Source organism: Scatophagus argus, chromosome 10, assembly GCF_020382885.2.
Source record: "Scatophagus argus isolate fScaArg1 chromosome 10, fScaArg1.pri, whole genome shotgun sequence".
Taxonomy (NCBI): Eukaryota; Metazoa; Chordata; class Actinopteri; family Scatophagidae; genus Scatophagus; species Scatophagus argus.
The window spans coordinates 14,539,035-14,554,108 of NC_058502.1; the positions used below are offsets into that span (position 1 = coordinate 14,539,035).

Genomic DNA, 15,074 nt, shown 5'->3' on the forward strand with positions numbered 1-15,074 from the left:
CAAACCCTCTTAGTTCATTACAGAATAAAAAACAAGGCAACAATGACTTGCAGGGGTGTGCAGAGGTAAGGGGTTTATTCAGTGCAGCACAACAGTGCAGGTCAGCATATTTGAAGTATGATTAAAGGCAAGACATTACAAGGATTGCAAATCAAACAGCACAATTGGTAACTTCAAAGCAACATGACAGAAGAAAACTAATTTCAGGGCAAATAAACTTTTACTCCACTAATATATCAAACTGTTTTCAGCAAAATATTATACAACATAAATTCATGCTGTTTGTTTCAGTAGATTGGATTCAGAGGCAACACTCTAAGTAATTGGTTGTAACATCATAAATGACTTGCAGCAATGCTCTGATAATTACATACTGAAAAAAAAAACCCAAAACACAAAAGCATCAGTGATTGTGCACAGTGGTGTTTTAACTTCCTGCTTCATGAGCCAAATTACACCACCAAGAAGTCTAAATTCACTGACTGTTTTCCCCCTTTAAATCATTTTCCCTTCTTTCTACGTGATGACCTGATGTGTGCGACAGAACTGAAGCTCATTACCACTCAGCTTCCCCAACAGCTTTAGAGAACACGTAGTCCCTGCCTCCGTAACACATCACTCCATCTTTCAAATGAAACTTCCAGCGATTCTTACTGCGGTGGATCTACAATACAAAGAAAATGTGAAAATATTAACAGTCAGTTTTCAGCACTGGTCTTTGTTGAAAGGGAAATAAAAGCCAATAAGTTCTTACTTTGTCATACTGGCAAACGATTACATTGTCAGTGTCAAACAGATCAGGGATGTCCTGCTCAATCACATCATCACCTGAATTCAAAGGATCCTAATCGACAGGAAATGTGTTGTAGGACAAACAGTTAAACTGTGCCTGCAAAACACGACTGATGCATGTTATTTCTATTTCACAAATCAGCTACAAATAAACTGTGAGAAAATGTGTATCAAAGTCACCCACTCACCTCTTCCTCCACATTAGCGAGTTCATCAGCTGCCTCGCCGTCGCTGCTGGAGGAGAGGCTGTTGCCGTCACTGCTTCCATCGCCTTCCTGCAGGGCCTTTACAGCCTCTGCGTTGATTATACCCAGAAAGTCATTCTCTTCCAGGGGAACTCCGTTTTCCTCCTCAGTGTCAGAGTTGTCTGCAGGACCGTCCAGCTGAACGATGTCCGACAGCTCACTGTAGCTGTAGTCCAGGTCCAGCTCGACAGGGATTGAAAAAGAAATGTATCATTTACATTTTACATTTTAACTGCCATGGTATAATTGCTGAACTTCCGTAAAGATTTACAGTATGGTCATGCTCTAAGCTGAAAATTAGATCTTCCACAATGCAACTCAACATCTTTCATTTGACATTCTAAATGGCACCTACATTCTGTAACACTGGTTGAGTGCCCCTTAAAAAGGAACAGTCCTACATTTTGTGAAATACATATCTGAGTTTTTGGAGAGAGACATGTTACAAGCCTAGTCAATACAAAGCTACATCTAGCTACGAGACATAACGTGTTAATTTGTGAACTGCTGAGGTGCTGGTAGGCAGAAGTGGTTGCCTTTCGACACAGCCAAGCTACCTTATTGCCCATTTCCGGTCTTTATGCTACACTAAGATAACAGACTGCTGGCCCCAGGCACATATTTTACACATATGAGTGTTCGAGTGGAACTATTCATTTCACAATACACATCCACACTCCAACAACTGTCATTCCCTATTTCTGTTACTAACAAAACTACTAGATTCCTCACCCTTTCTGCTTTTTCTCTCTCCTCCTCAATCACCTTTTTCAGAATGTCATCAATGTCGCTGGTCTTAAATTGTGTTGTTTGTGTCAAAGCCTCCTCAGTGCCTGGAATCTGGAAGTCTAATAACTGACTGTGGGTTGAGGTGGCCATGCTGAGATTCACAGGTTCAGACTGTGAACTCAGCGCCGCCTCTTCCAGCGTGACCTCTGGCTCTGGAGAGTGGGCCCCCTCAGAGGTCTGAGCAGCAGGAACTTGTGACTGATGGGGGATGCTGCTCTCCTGACCGGGGGGTAAACTAGCCTTTGGATGTGGAGGCTGTGTGACAGAAGTAGCTGAGCTGAGCTGAACAGAGGATGGCTCCACCTCCTGAGAATGAGTGGTGTTTGGTGGGACTGCAGCTGACTGAGGGGCAGGAGCTTTTCTCCACTCAGTGACTTTTTGTGTGGGCTGGGACACAGTTTGATGACCGGCTGCAGCCTGAGTAACCACAACGGGAACATTGACCTTGTAAAGTTGTCCTTAGTAAAACAAAAGGGAAGAGAGAAATGCTCTTTAACCCTACCAGTACATGCTAAACGTTGACACAGATTGAGGCTCGTAACGAGTAAAGTCATTGTGTACCAGAAGCTGTTTGTAGCGTGACTCCAGCTGGTATCTGCACAGGGTAAGCTAACCCAGCAGGGAGGGAGAAAGTAGCGAGCGTCTCCGAGTTGTTCTGCAATGAACAAAGGAAATATATTTCATCATATCAAACATAAAAAATGATTCACAGCGATCTGAAAAACTCTGGCCACGACAATCAGACATTGCAGATTCTTGGCTGACACGGTTTGACTGCACTATAATTCCAGTGTGACACCAGCCTCCTTAAAGCACTAAAAACTCTGAGGTCAACTGGTCGGCTACGCAGCTGTCTTGTCAAATAAATCAAGTGAATGTGAATACGAAGGCAAATAATAGTCAATAATATGAATCTTACAAGAAATCACACAACTGAACTTTAAATGCTACTTAATATAGCAATTAAATGTTATACTATCAAAACCATTTGGTTGAATTTATGTGCTTTGAATGATACTCTTTGATATAAAAGTGCAAAAAAACTTGACTTTAAGTATTTTTACAAATTCAAATTCCAAATATATATTCAAGCCCATCAAATTACAATAGTGAGTTCTTGATTTTGGTATCTGAAATTTAAAAATCCAAAATGAATCAACTTTGACTTATTTTTGTAAAAAGCAATATGAGGTCAGGGAGGTGGTGTACTGCAACACCTGATGACACTTGCCTTGAGCCTTGGGAAACTGTGGATATTCTGAGTTGCCGGGATCACAACTGAGGCTGAGAGCAAAAAATCAAAAGAATAAACTGGCTGCTCTCGAAATCACTTCAGTTACATCTGCAGCAGCGTACATCTGAAGAAACTGATCTAATTTTACTACGTGTTTGACAAGCTGTATTAATGGACAATATAAATAAAGACGTTTGTTTTGTCAGAAGCAGTTCACTTCAAGCAGCAGTGCGTCACCTGTGACCTCTTGATCAGACTGACTGTAGTTGGCAGGGAGCTGAAGCACAAAGTTGGATGAGTTGATATTGTTTTTCCTGAAGTCTTCCATTGCCTTTGACTGCATCATCTTTGACTCCCAAAGCTGCACAGCAGAGGACACAGCAGTCTGTCTTCACTAGATGATCTAACTGAAAACCTGAGTCATGACGTGCATTTAAAAAACAAACAAACAAACAAACAAGCAGGTTTAAGTAGAATATGACTCACATGTCTTAAATCTTCCAGGACACGGTCTTCAAGCCCTTCATCCAAGAAGAGCTCCCTCATACTCTCAATCACATCATCAATTATGGACAAGTAGAGTTTGGCCTGCAGGTGTTGACAAAGACTGCAAGTCAGAAGCTGTTCAGCAGCTTGTGCGGATAAAGTGATTCATCCCCAACAGTTAATCTTTGCTTTGATAAGCAGCATACCAACTTCTATTTACACATACACTTTTTTATATGTTGCTGCCTGTTGGATAATGTAGACTCATTCTCATACTCATGACATTTATTTACCTCACCCACTTGCACTATACTCCACCCTGCACTACCTCACTTTTGGACTACCTCCAGAAAAATATTTATTTCACTTATTTTATTTTGTGTTACCTTATTCTATTTTATTTTTATTTTATTCTTCAATTATATGTTACTTGTTACGTTCTATGTATGCACCAATCACCAAGACAAATTCCTAGTAATGTGAAACCTCTTCACTTTTCTGTTTCTGTTCTTTAACATACGAAAAGTATCGTTTTCTTTTCTGCAGCTTTATGCAGCTAAAATTACTTTGAGAAAAACTGAAATTATAAATTACTCAATACTGTACATTTCAGTCAATTCAACATAAAAAAAAAAACCCAAAACAAATGATAGTAACATAAAATATGTCAGAGCAGATTTATTAAACGGGACAAAACGTGGTTGATGTTGGCGACAAATAAATCTTTCTGAGAACTAACTCGTATTTTTTGGATGACAGCACGATTAAGTAAACTGCACCGAGCTAAAACAAAGAAATAACTTTCGGTTCAGAATAAATGCGCTTACAGGAGCGCAGTTATTAGTTATTATTCACCCGTAAAGAGTAGGCCAACACGCAACAGTTCTGCTATTCGTTAGCTTTTAGCAAAACTATGCTAATGCTATTAGTAGACCTACAGCAACACAAGCTAAAAAGTAGCTTTGCTTACCACTGGTCCTGTATTGGTCAGCATGATTTAAGTCAAAAATAACTGCAGTGGGATGAGAATAGACATTGGAAAAGCAATATAAACAATTAAATGAAATAATCTAATAGTGGCAGTTTGGCCCGCACCAACTTGTTGACACACAGGTGAAGGTAATCAACCACCACAGGTAGACGTGATGGGAGCCGACACCTTCACTGTTTGGGTGAAGAAAACAGAGAAAACAGTGACTGATGGAAACACTTCTTAATATTACATTATATTCCTGTCACCTTAAAATGTGTTTAGATAGACATTCAATTTCATTCCACTTAATTTTAATCTCTTTTGCCAAAGTAAAACGACAGTTTAGACTTTCTTCTTGTTCTCCATTTCTCCAGCTGTCTGTAACCAAACATTTGGTGACTTTTTGTGACAAGGTTACAATGAGAAATTCTGGTACAACTTGAGAGGCATCATATCTCAGCTGGGTGGTTGGGGGCGCTTATGTCACACAGTACACAGTAAATATCCTTTTGTTGAATAGTAGTAGCTTAACTGTGACTTGCACAACCCTGTAGTTTTAGAGAGGCTGAGGTTGTCCAATCCCTCAAATAGGCTATTTCTGTGAAACACAACCTTCCCAGCTCCACTTTTCTGGTTGCTTTTAATAGAAGGGTTATTCTTTTGTACATTTTCCACAGTGCTGGGAGCTCAGCACAGTCTGTGATCCCCAGAGTGCACAATGCCAGAAGTTAAAAATCTTTCGACCTTTGCAAAACACTTTATTTTAAACTTGGCATTCGATAGATTTGTAGCAGGAGGTGCTTTGGCACCTACTTCCCCAAAGCATCTGTTTGGCAAAGCTGGCTCTCTGTCAACATTGGAGGTGGACTCTAATGAGGATGAGAAAGCTGGGGCTGAGAAACAGCAGCATGAGACACACCTGTGGATACTACAGTCAGTTGGCTGTCACTTTTCTACAAAGCTTCTCTTTACTCACACGTTCTCCATGACTTATAAGATGACACGTTCTTTATATAACCAATATTACTTTATCTATGTTATGCATATGCATTCACACTTAACTAAAAGATGGCTTTCAGAACATAAGTGAGAAGTCTTTAGTAAAAAAAAAAAAAAAAAAAAAATATATATATATAAAGCCCAGAAAACACATAATAGCACACAATTAATAACAAGAAATAAGCAAGCAAAGAGAGTGAAACAGTTTAATTGTTTTGGAAATTATTTCTTCAGAAGGTGAGACTCAAAGAGGCCAGTGTGAAAATTACTGCATTGAAAAACAGCAGCACTCATGTAAAAAAAAAAACAAAAAAATAAAGTGTTATTATAACACTGGAGTTTTGAATGTGCAATATCCATGATTGATCCATTGTGTTCCCAATTCAGGATAGGATACTTCACAACCTCTGCACCTGTGGACTTAATCAGATAAAACTAAATGTCACAGCATGTGCCATTTTGAAAAGATAATTTCCTCCAAATCATGTCAATTACTGAGTTCCAGCCTGTCATTACTCACTGCTGGATGTCTCGGTCCCTCAACAGCACCGTGATGATGCACCAAACTGTTAAGATGTGCTCTTTTGGCACTCAGTGGTGTTTAAAATGTTTGTTTTTCTGTGAAAACAAATATCACTTAATGTTTATCAGTTATGTTTGATTTTAACATGTTGCCGTAGCCATGTTGGATGGCTGCATTCATATGAACAGAAAGCAGCCTCTTCATTTAACAAGTTGGTTAAACTCAAAGCTAGTTTCTGTTCTACGAAGAGTGTGTGTGGTAGAGCCACATACACTTCACAAGGTGTTCAAAGACTGGAATAAGTACCATAAGTCATTCAGGTTTAATTCAATCTTTACTCTTGATGTGCATAATATCCAGCTTAAGCCAGGTACCTCACATATAAAAGTCATCACTGAGGCTTTGTTGGTCACTATGAAGCTTTACCATTCTTTTCTTTTTGTTTTTTTAATTCAACCTATTCACAACTCAGAGGCAGAAAGATCACATAATAAAAGATTTGACTTGCTTAAATAAATTTACAGTCCTCCAGAATACAACCTTGGTATAAAGTCAAATGTCAGCTTGAGGTAAGCAACAAAAGTAATGAGTTGTATTCCATGTGAAAAGAATAAGGAAAATTAATATTAGCACCCTGTGCTGCATACTAAATTTCAGACATACTGACGAAATCATCGTCATATTTGGCAAAAACAAGACAGTTCCCGTTAAAATAAGAAATGATTTTATATCTTTGTAATTTGGGCAAAACGATTTAATTGTCCGTTTGTTTCATGTTGCTTTGAACCTCTGAACAGAGTGTTACATTGCTGAGAATGGCTGTTAATTGGCATGGTCTGAGTCAGTCTGAAACTAAACTGTAATAAATGTGATTGATCCACTTCAGACAAAATCTGCGACACAAACTATAATGTGACCTACCTTTGAAATTATGTTTGTTTTGCAGCTTTTTCTTTTGTGCAGTTTTTGTTTTTCATACATAAATAAATCACTTTGGAAGTATGTGAACCCGCTAAATATTACAGCACAGCAAAAGGGCCTGACCCTAAACATCTGCTACTGATGCTGATAATTAGCTTTTCTCAAACACAGTAAATATCCCTCATTACTGAAGCTGTTTATCTCATAAAGACTGTATAGTATACATTTATTAAGGATGCAAATCATTCTGGAGGTGCAGTGCAGATGATGCAAATGCAAGCTTATATACAGTACTCATATACATTGTAAATTTACAGTTCATAAATCTATTAAATGTAAAGTGCTAGGCAAAAGGACCATATTAATTTGTTTATTTAGTCTATCTAGACTAATTCAGTCTTAGTTAAAGGATACAAAATCAGTTAACCTCCATGAGAATTACTACCAGGCTATGTGTGAGTAGAAGAATTTGACACCAGATATAAGCAGAAAGTCCCTCATCACCCTTGTTTTTTTTTTCTTTTCATTTTTCATTAGGAAGATTTTGGCAAATATCTTGGATCAAAGGCATAATGCCCTCTTCAGAGCTTCTTCGATGATCACTGCGTCATGCAGGCAGACTGCCTCTGTGACTCTGTTTCAATCCATTTCTTCTCCACCTCCACCTAAAAAAACAAAAAACAGCAAGACAAAAATAAGTTAGTCACACTAATAAATAAGGATCTCTCCTCTGTCGACCTTCTGGTTGGTGCACTCATCCAGCAAGATATTATTCCACTTATGAAACATCTTACCTGACAATGATAGCGTGTCCAACTGGTCACATTTTTCTGCGGCTGGATGTCGTTCGTTGTGCCAAGTGACTTCACCCTGGTCTGTGACACAACTGCACCCATAATTTCACATTCTACCGTGACAAAAGGGTACCAGTCACTTGGGATCTCCTGATCGGATCCCAGCTCTAGCTTGCATGAAAATGAATGGGGATGATCCACTGCTGCAAAGGAGAAAAAAAAAGGTGTGAGTGTTACGCCGCAGAGTGGCAAACAAACTGTACGCATGCACATGAAGACAAGGCAAAAAAAGCCAATGAGAAAATGATATGTTAGGCTGTAGCACTGGGCTAAATTTTAATCTCTCAGAAATGTGTTACCCGTATTTTTTGCAGGCAGCCTGTCAATCCTCCACACGATGGCTGAATAGACATTCTCATATTTGACAGTGCCAATTGTCACCTGCATGACAGGCTGTGAATCTGCAGTGCTGACAGTGCCCAAACAGGCATTTCTGTTCATACGGGCCTTCAGTGATCTCTGTCGCAGTAAGGCCACCGTCTGTGTCACTTTGACCCAGTCGCCTGGCACCGGCACGCGGATCATTACATTCTCACACAGCGGATAAGTGTCCGACACCATCATAGATGAAAGGAATGTGGCTGACATGTTAAGAAAGGCCTGGAGCTCCACATAGGCACCTTGTACTGTGACCACAGCTTTGATTGAGAAGGGAATTTCTGTGCAGCCCAAAATCGCTGTCTTGTACCGCATCAGCTCCACCCTGCAGGCCTCAGGAGGAGCGAACTTAATCAGCCGGGACCTGTGAAACTCAGTCTCATTCACACATTTGTGAAAACAGCAGTCGGCAATCTCCATCCAGAGTTCACTTCCCTCCGCAGACCCGTAACTGGAATTCAGGCGCAGCAACACAATGTCGTTAAGCGCAAGAAAACAATCCCCTAGTCCGTTCAGAAAAGCCAGACAGTGAATCTGGGTGAAGGCTGTTCGTTCCATGACTCTTCCACACTTATCCAGTTGTACCCAGATGTTATCAGTGATCTGCAACGAGAGCTCCTGCTCCTCATAGTGCCGCCTCTGCTGATGGGGCACAGACAGTTTGAAGATTTCTTCTTCCATGGAGACTACCAGGTCCTCCATGTCGTCATGCACTGTGGAGCCAAACTTGAGCAGCTGCTCTACCTCCGCCTCATGAGTAATCTCCAACTTAGGGTGGTAGCGTTTCTTTTCAGTGTACGAGAAATGTTCCACCTTGAGCGTGAGAACTTTGCGCTGTTCGCTGTAGCTTTCCAGCTTAAGATCCGAGATCCTACACTGAGGGAGAAGCTGGAACTCCTTGTACGGCTTCTCCAGCCCTTTCTCGTAGTACATCTGCAGCACACCTCCTGGCAACAAGCGGAGATAGATTGGCCCCCACTGTCGAGAGGACATGCGGTTCTTTTTTTCAGGAATCCTGACCATGACAGACCAGCCGTCTCTCTTCTGACTCCGAAACAGACCACGCGGAACGAAATGAGAGGAACCCTCGCTTAACACTTCATTTTTGCAACGTAGGCTTCTCTCTGCATCTTTTTCTGTCTGTGTTTTGTTATCCGGCTCTGTTTGCAGATCTTCTAGTTTGTGGCAAACATAGGACAAAGAGCTCTGGAGATGGTCGCGTGGAGGCTCACTGCCGTCTTTGGTGCGAATAAAGAAACGTGGTAGGCTGTTGTCAGATTCTGAGTCTGAGGAGGAGCTGTCCACATCTGCGCTGTGTCTAGATCCATCCCAGAAGGGGTTATAGTGTCCTGAGCTCCCCCGGAAAGAAGGAAAAGGGCTTGATCCATCTGAGGTCTGATTCAGTGCTTCTATTGCAGGAGAGGGAACAGAGGTGGTAGATGTGCTGGACAAACCTTGGAAGAAGTCGTTCTTTTGCCACGTGTTGGAGTGAAATGGGGATGCACTGCTAGGAACCCCACTCACAGGAGTGCAAAACGGAATGTTACATGGTGCACAGGAACTGCCACTGAGACTTGAGCTGCTTTGAGGGGATTCCAATGAACTATTGAAGCTCCAGGAAGTATCCCTGATCGGAGGAAGCACTAATTTCAGACCATTGGGACGTGGTACTGATGCTTTGATAAGCCCTGGTGACTGTAAGGGCTTCTGAGGTGATGGGAGTGGCGCGTTATCATCTTCAAATGTGACCCAGTTTGAGTGATTTGTAGAACACATGGCTGAAGAAGACTGATGACCGGCTCAAAAACAAGAATTCCTCTTTAGTTGCCTTAACTGTGCACCACTTCAGGCCTTCTCCTCTGCAGGAAAATAAAAAGAATAAGGAAACTATGAGAAATTCATGTATTAAGAAAAAAAAAATCTCTAGATTCCAGAGATAACACATATGCTCTTTAACAGATTAGTTAGAAAGCTTCAAGTCCATAACAAGTCCACTTATCCTGTCAGTAAACAGAAAAGGGAAAGAGCTCTTGGGGGTATAAATAAAACATATTTACTTAAGGTTCTCCATTAAAACTTAATGAAAGACTGGCCTTGAAAACCCGGAACCTGTTTTTATGTGTTAACACCACAATTATCTAGAAAGAAGCAGCAGGAGATTTTTTCCCTCCACACCACAGTGGCAACACAGATTGGAGCTTTTTGCTGATTTCTAAGCTTTTGGAAAACCCTTCATGCAAATATTTATTAACCGAACTCTCCTGTAAGGACACAATCACAATGGTATCAACCAACTTTTACATGTCTGTTGTAAGTGAGAAGTTCAATGAAATATCAGCTGATATATTTTTCCCTTTTCTTTATTAGGATCAATTTGCAGGCACTGCACTTGAGCCTTTATTCTCCTGGCTTGATATACTCATATATGGATAGCTCTAATACAACTATACTTCTTCACGTATTGTGACTCTAAGTAATACATTGTGATACTGTAATATAAGTCCCACTGTTGTTGGTGAAAATCTTTCGGTTTCCTTAATTATGATCTCAAAGGACTGTCAGTAGAGTCACATATGGTAGCATGGCTGCAGACTCTTGGTCCTGTTTTCCTTTTCTTGATTTACTTCATTAACAAGAAGTGCAGAATATGATACAGCCCTGTGGTCTCTTTCTAAGCCATGTCTGTATTGTAAGTTTGAACAAAGACTATCCCTCTTGTTATCTTGATATATGGGCGAGGCCAATAATGAAGTGCTTATTCATTCTCATTGTAATTTGATATATTGAGATGTGTACAACAAAATCTCCTCTCCCATTCAAAATTTAAAAACTGTAAAAGCAAAGTCTTAGGACAACCGTGTGGGAAACTAAACCAGCCTACATAACTGATGAAAAATCTTCTGTATCCATAAATTCACACAAACTGACACTGGATTTCTCTAAAGGTCTCTGACACAGAGAGGCAACGTTTTTTTAGAAGTTCCTGCTGGAGCAGAGGAGTGTTTAAAAAGCAGGGAGAATAAAGAAAAAGGTCAGAGAAATGAAAATGTGAAAATAAAAGTTTTGAAAGTTCCAATGTTTTGCATTGCAAATTTATGAGGTAAAGAGTTGTATTTTAGACATATTGTGCTTTGATATGAACATGGTTTAAATATTTAATAGCAAGCCTGCTATAAAATGCATGTGAAAAAGGTTAACGATGGCAGGAAAGATCGTGCCTCATTAACCGACATGAAGTCAACTGTGGGAACCAGGTATAATGTGGCACAGCAGCTTGGAAAGGCACAAAGCTGGTTAAATGGGTAAGAAACCTCTGCAAGATGAAGGCTTTATCCTTTCTGACATCAGATCTACAGAAAATATTTCTACAAAGGTATTAAGATTTTAAAGAGAGTGGGAATTCCCGTGAGACAACCTTGGTATTTGGATTAATTACCCAACGGGCAGAGAGACGCCATGTTGTCATTCTTATACAATCATGCATTTAATCTTCCTGCTAGTCAATGGCTCAGTCTTTAGATGTGCTGGCAGTTCTGCTCTCAGTGACATCCAGCTCAGAGACCACAGAGAAGCAACTTTCAAAATGCTGAAGCCTCATCTCCCCATAAAAATCTTGAAAACAATAATTGAAAGCTGAAGGCCTCAATTACAGAGTTCCTCCTCCCTTCAGAATCACAACCATGACTCGCATGAAGGAGATCCAGAGGCAACTTCCTCTTGCTATAAATAAACAGGGAAGTGGGAGCTGCGATTGAGGGCGGTGGATTGACGTGTCTTGTGTCAAACACTGGAGAACATCCTTCTAATGAGAGGATGTTTGTAATGGCACGCGGACATCACCATGAGTTTATCCCTCAGCTTTGGGTCAAAGAGATGAGCACAGAGGAATATGAGTTCTCCACGGGGTTACTGACAGCTTTTCAGTCTCATTTCCAGTCTGTTGTCTCTTCCTGGGCTCTCCAGCATGCAGTAGAGAAGTGAGACTCTGCTAAATCCACAGAGGACAAAAGAATACATTCCACACATTCCTCTGGGACAAGCAGCTTTGCACACAGGAAATACCAGCCTGCTCAATTGGTGTGAACTGTCAACAAATATTAGCTTAATGTAATTTTATCAAATAATAAACTCTGGTTTGTCTGGTTATTTATAGGTGCCAAATGTAATGAAACAGTTTTGTTAGGAGCCTAGGGATTGAGATACGTTTACTAGAGTAACAAGGTACCGTACTTTAAAGAAATTGTCTGAGGAATTACTTTTATAAGTTTAACTTTACTTTCTATTGTTATAATCATCAGAAGAGTTGAGATCTGAAAAACTCTCAGAAGGTCACGCACATGAAGAAATGCAAGGACAAGAATCATAACCCTAAAGAGTAACTCTAATCAAGTCTCTTTAAAATACTCTGAATGTCTGGTCCCAGTTAAAGTGCAGCACTCCAATTAAGACAACGAGTAAGCTAGTGCCATGCAATATTTCACTGCTGATTATTCTTCTACTTATGTAAATTACTGCACTTACGAGGGAACCTGGAGGAGGCACATCACGGACAATGAATTCAAGTCTGAAGTCAGTGATAATTACTGGTTCAAATTGACTCATAACGTGTTGCCAAATAGCTGCATTTACACAGCTTTAAAAGTGGCCAGTCAGCACGGCAAGCAGACCAAATTACAGGTACAAAAACTGCAAATTGTGTGTCAGCTTGTTGCAAACACAGAAATTTCATTCCACAAAGAGGAACTGCAATCACGAGTTGATACCTACTTACAGGGATATGAGAAAACAAATGACATCTTGACATTTCACAAAATATGATCCATCCTTACTGCATCGATAGTAATGAACATTTACCTCAAGATAAAAGTCCGTTTTCATGAGGCGTTCTTGTTGTTTTGCCTATCTACTGTAATTACTGTAATGAGTCCTGTGATAGAAAGGACAAACCCCTTGGTGCCCGGAAGCCATTTGCAACTGTCGCCTGACACATGATGAATGAGCGGAAAATGATGTGGTCTAATTTAAAGGGAAAAAGGCGCATTTGAATTTTAACTCAGAGGACAGATGCTCCCTAATTAATGAGACCAGTTCCTATTGGATTCTCTGGATGATTCCTTCCTATTTTCACTACAGAGTAGATAGTTTTCCTTATGAAAGCATATATAAATAAACCTAATTTAATATGAGAAGGGAGTACTACCATTGTGACCACAGTGGCTGTGTAATCTGGTGCAGAGCTGACAGTTTGATGACCCATTTCCAGTGGCAACACTGTCTGCAAAGTGAGCTCTGCTCTCCCGTCAGACAACACGGAGAGTTGCTGTTTGTCACTCCTGACACACCAGATACACTGAATAAATCAACGTTATGTTAGTTCTAAACTTCGATTCCAAAGCTCTCTGCATCTACTGTAAAGTTGCTCCAGTTCAGAAAAACATCACTGAGGGAAAAAAAAGACAAGCAGGAATGAATGGGAGACGTTTGTGTCAGCTTAAAAACGTTTCCACCACTGCTCTGCATGTAGTTTAATCGAGTAGAAGCGATTCATTTTGAACCTAGGAGTATAGGGATAAACTAAAAAAAAAACTCATTAAAAATATACATTACAAATATGTCAGAGTAGCCTTAAACAAGTACACATTTTGTTCCTTTTGTGAACGAAAAGTTGGAATTCAACTTCAATTCAACAAATCAACACAATCAGGAGTTTTACTGCTCCTGCATGACTTGTTTAAGAAGCTTTTTTGTTGCAAAGTACTGAATAATGGCAGTCTTTAACCACATTGTGCCATGACAGACACTATTGGACTTAGCCGACTTTATGACTCCTCCACTCTCACCATGTTGGACTATTTGCAGTTAAATACCTTATTACAAGTTACATGGAGAAATATGTGCTTTTAATAAAAGATGGCACAGAAAATGCCCGCGAACGAACAAAATATACCGTTCCAATGAATGTCTTCAACTTGGCAAATAAACCGTATCCCTCTCGGTCAAACATCTTGATTCACTGTTACTCTGTTGTTAAAACGCATTCTTGTAGCGTGGGGTCAGTAAATGCCAGACAAACACACGAGTCACCGGTAAACAACTTCACTTTTTTTGTCCATAGCAACTCAGACCGGGGAAAGAAAACAGTACCAGCACGCTGTCACCCACAACAGAGCCAAGCCCATGTCCCGGACACAGAGGCCCACTTCTGGGTTCAGTTCTCCTCCTTTGTTTTGATGCGAAGTCGGAGTAAAGTTGTCACTCAGCGTTACTTCGGTCGCACTCTACTTTGTAAACGCTTCATTGAACACAACATGCGCCATTCACCCGAGCTACGACTGACAACAGACTGAGTCAACATTAAAATGAGTAGTTTTAAAGTCGTTTCTAACGTGACCTGAACTACAGCAGCTCCCTCAAAAGCAGACTCGAGTGCGAACAGAATGAAGAAATACTCACAAACTCAGAGGCAGTTCACTAATTCAGGTCATGACTTGTGTTTAATGGACGCATCTGAACGCTTATGTCGGCCGGTTTTCCTCAAAATGGCAGAGTGTAAATCCTGGGAGTTTTAACAGCGCAACGCTTCCCCTCCCGGGTTCAGACAGACTGTCCTACGTCGGGATATTGCAGGAATGAACAGGGCACTGTGCTGCGTTTACAGCTGTAGGAAATGTCGCGATCAGGAGCTAGGGAGCGCACATCAATGCAAAGTATCGAGTGCGGATCAGTGGATAGCTACACGCCAGATACAGACTACACATTTAGGTTTAATAAAAAAAGAAAAAGAAAAGAATTATGTCTGCTGGTTATGTCACCATGGTTGGAAATAAATAATGTGTGAATGCTTCAGTCTAATAAACAAACGTGTTTTAAGACATGAGGA

At 40.5% G+C, this 15,074-nt stretch overlaps 2 protein-coding genes across 9 annotated transcripts; both read right to left on the reverse strand.

Annotated features, from left to right (window-relative positions):
• Nucleotides 1-47: 47 nt before the first annotated feature.
• On the reverse strand, nucleotides 48-4,722 carry gtf2a1l (general transcription factor IIA, 1-like). Of its 7 annotated transcripts, none has more exons than XM_046401385.1 (9): nucleotides 4,517-4,722; nucleotides 3,547-3,648; nucleotides 3,298-3,421; nucleotides 3,058-3,110; nucleotides 2,388-2,481; nucleotides 1,803-2,284; nucleotides 981-1,217; nucleotides 755-844; nucleotides 48-664 (listed from the first exon to the last, which is right to left on the reverse strand). In XM_046401385.1, exons 1-9 carry the CDS (start codon nucleotides 4,538-4,540, stop codon nucleotides 557-559), a joined length of 1,314 nt encoding a protein of 437 aa, XP_046257341.1. In that variant the 5' UTR covers nucleotides 4,541-4,722; the 3' UTR covers nucleotides 48-556. The 7 variants fall into 7 exon arrangements, with proteins under 7 accessions (XP_046257341.1, XP_046257340.1, XP_046257339.1 ...); XM_046401384.1 differs by having other exon boundaries at nucleotides 981-1,220; nucleotides 4,517-4,721; XM_046401383.1 differs by having other exon boundaries at nucleotides 1,770-2,284; nucleotides 4,517-4,721.
• A 2,760-nt stretch (nucleotides 4,723-7,482) lies between these two features.
• LOC124065720 (stonin-1) lies at nucleotides 7,483-14,825 on the reverse strand. Of its 2 annotated transcripts, none has more exons than XM_046401379.1 (4): nucleotides 14,648-14,825; nucleotides 8,116-10,053; nucleotides 7,757-7,959; nucleotides 7,483-7,627 (listed from the first exon to the last, which is right to left on the reverse strand). In XM_046401379.1, exons 2-4 carry the CDS (start codon nucleotides 9,968-9,970, stop codon nucleotides 7,562-7,564), a joined length of 2,124 nt encoding a protein of 707 aa, XP_046257335.1. In that variant the 5' UTR covers nucleotides 9,971-10,053; nucleotides 14,648-14,825; the 3' UTR covers nucleotides 7,483-7,561. The 2 variants fall into 2 exon arrangements, with proteins under 2 accessions (XP_046257335.1, XP_046257336.1); XM_046401380.1 differs by lacking the exon at nucleotides 14,648-14,825 and adding an exon at nucleotides 14,339-14,625.
• Between the last annotated feature and the right edge of the window lie 249 nt (nucleotides 14,826-15,074).

What these genes read in the sequence shown, in the direction of transcription:
- LOC124065720 (XM_046401379.1), bottom strand. Translation starts at nt 9,970, where the DNA reads ATGTGTTCTACAAATCACTCAAACTGGGTCACATTTGAAGATGATAAC. An exon ending in GCTGCCTGCAAAAAATACGG is followed by an intron (nt 7,960 to 8,115) that starts GTAACACATTTC and finishes TCTCCTTTGCAG; the next exon opens with CAGTGGATCATCCCCATTCA. An exon ending in GGACACGCTATCATTGTCAG is followed by an intron (nt 7,628 to 7,756) that starts GTAAGATGTTTC and finishes TTGTTTTTTTAG; the next exon opens with GTGGAGGTGGAGAAGAAATG.
- gtf2a1l (XM_046401382.1), bottom strand. Translation starts at nt 4,540, where the DNA reads ATGCTGACCAATACAGGACCAGTG. An exon ending in TGACCAATACAGGACCAGTG is followed by an intron (nt 3,649 to 4,516) that starts GTAAGCAAAGCT and finishes CAACACCTGCAG; the next exon opens with GCCAAACTCTACTTGTCCAT. An exon ending in TCCTGGAAGATTTAAGACAT is followed by an intron (nt 3,422 to 3,546) that starts GTGAGTCATATT and finishes TCTGCTGTGCAG; the next exon opens with CTTTGGGAGTCAAAGATGAT.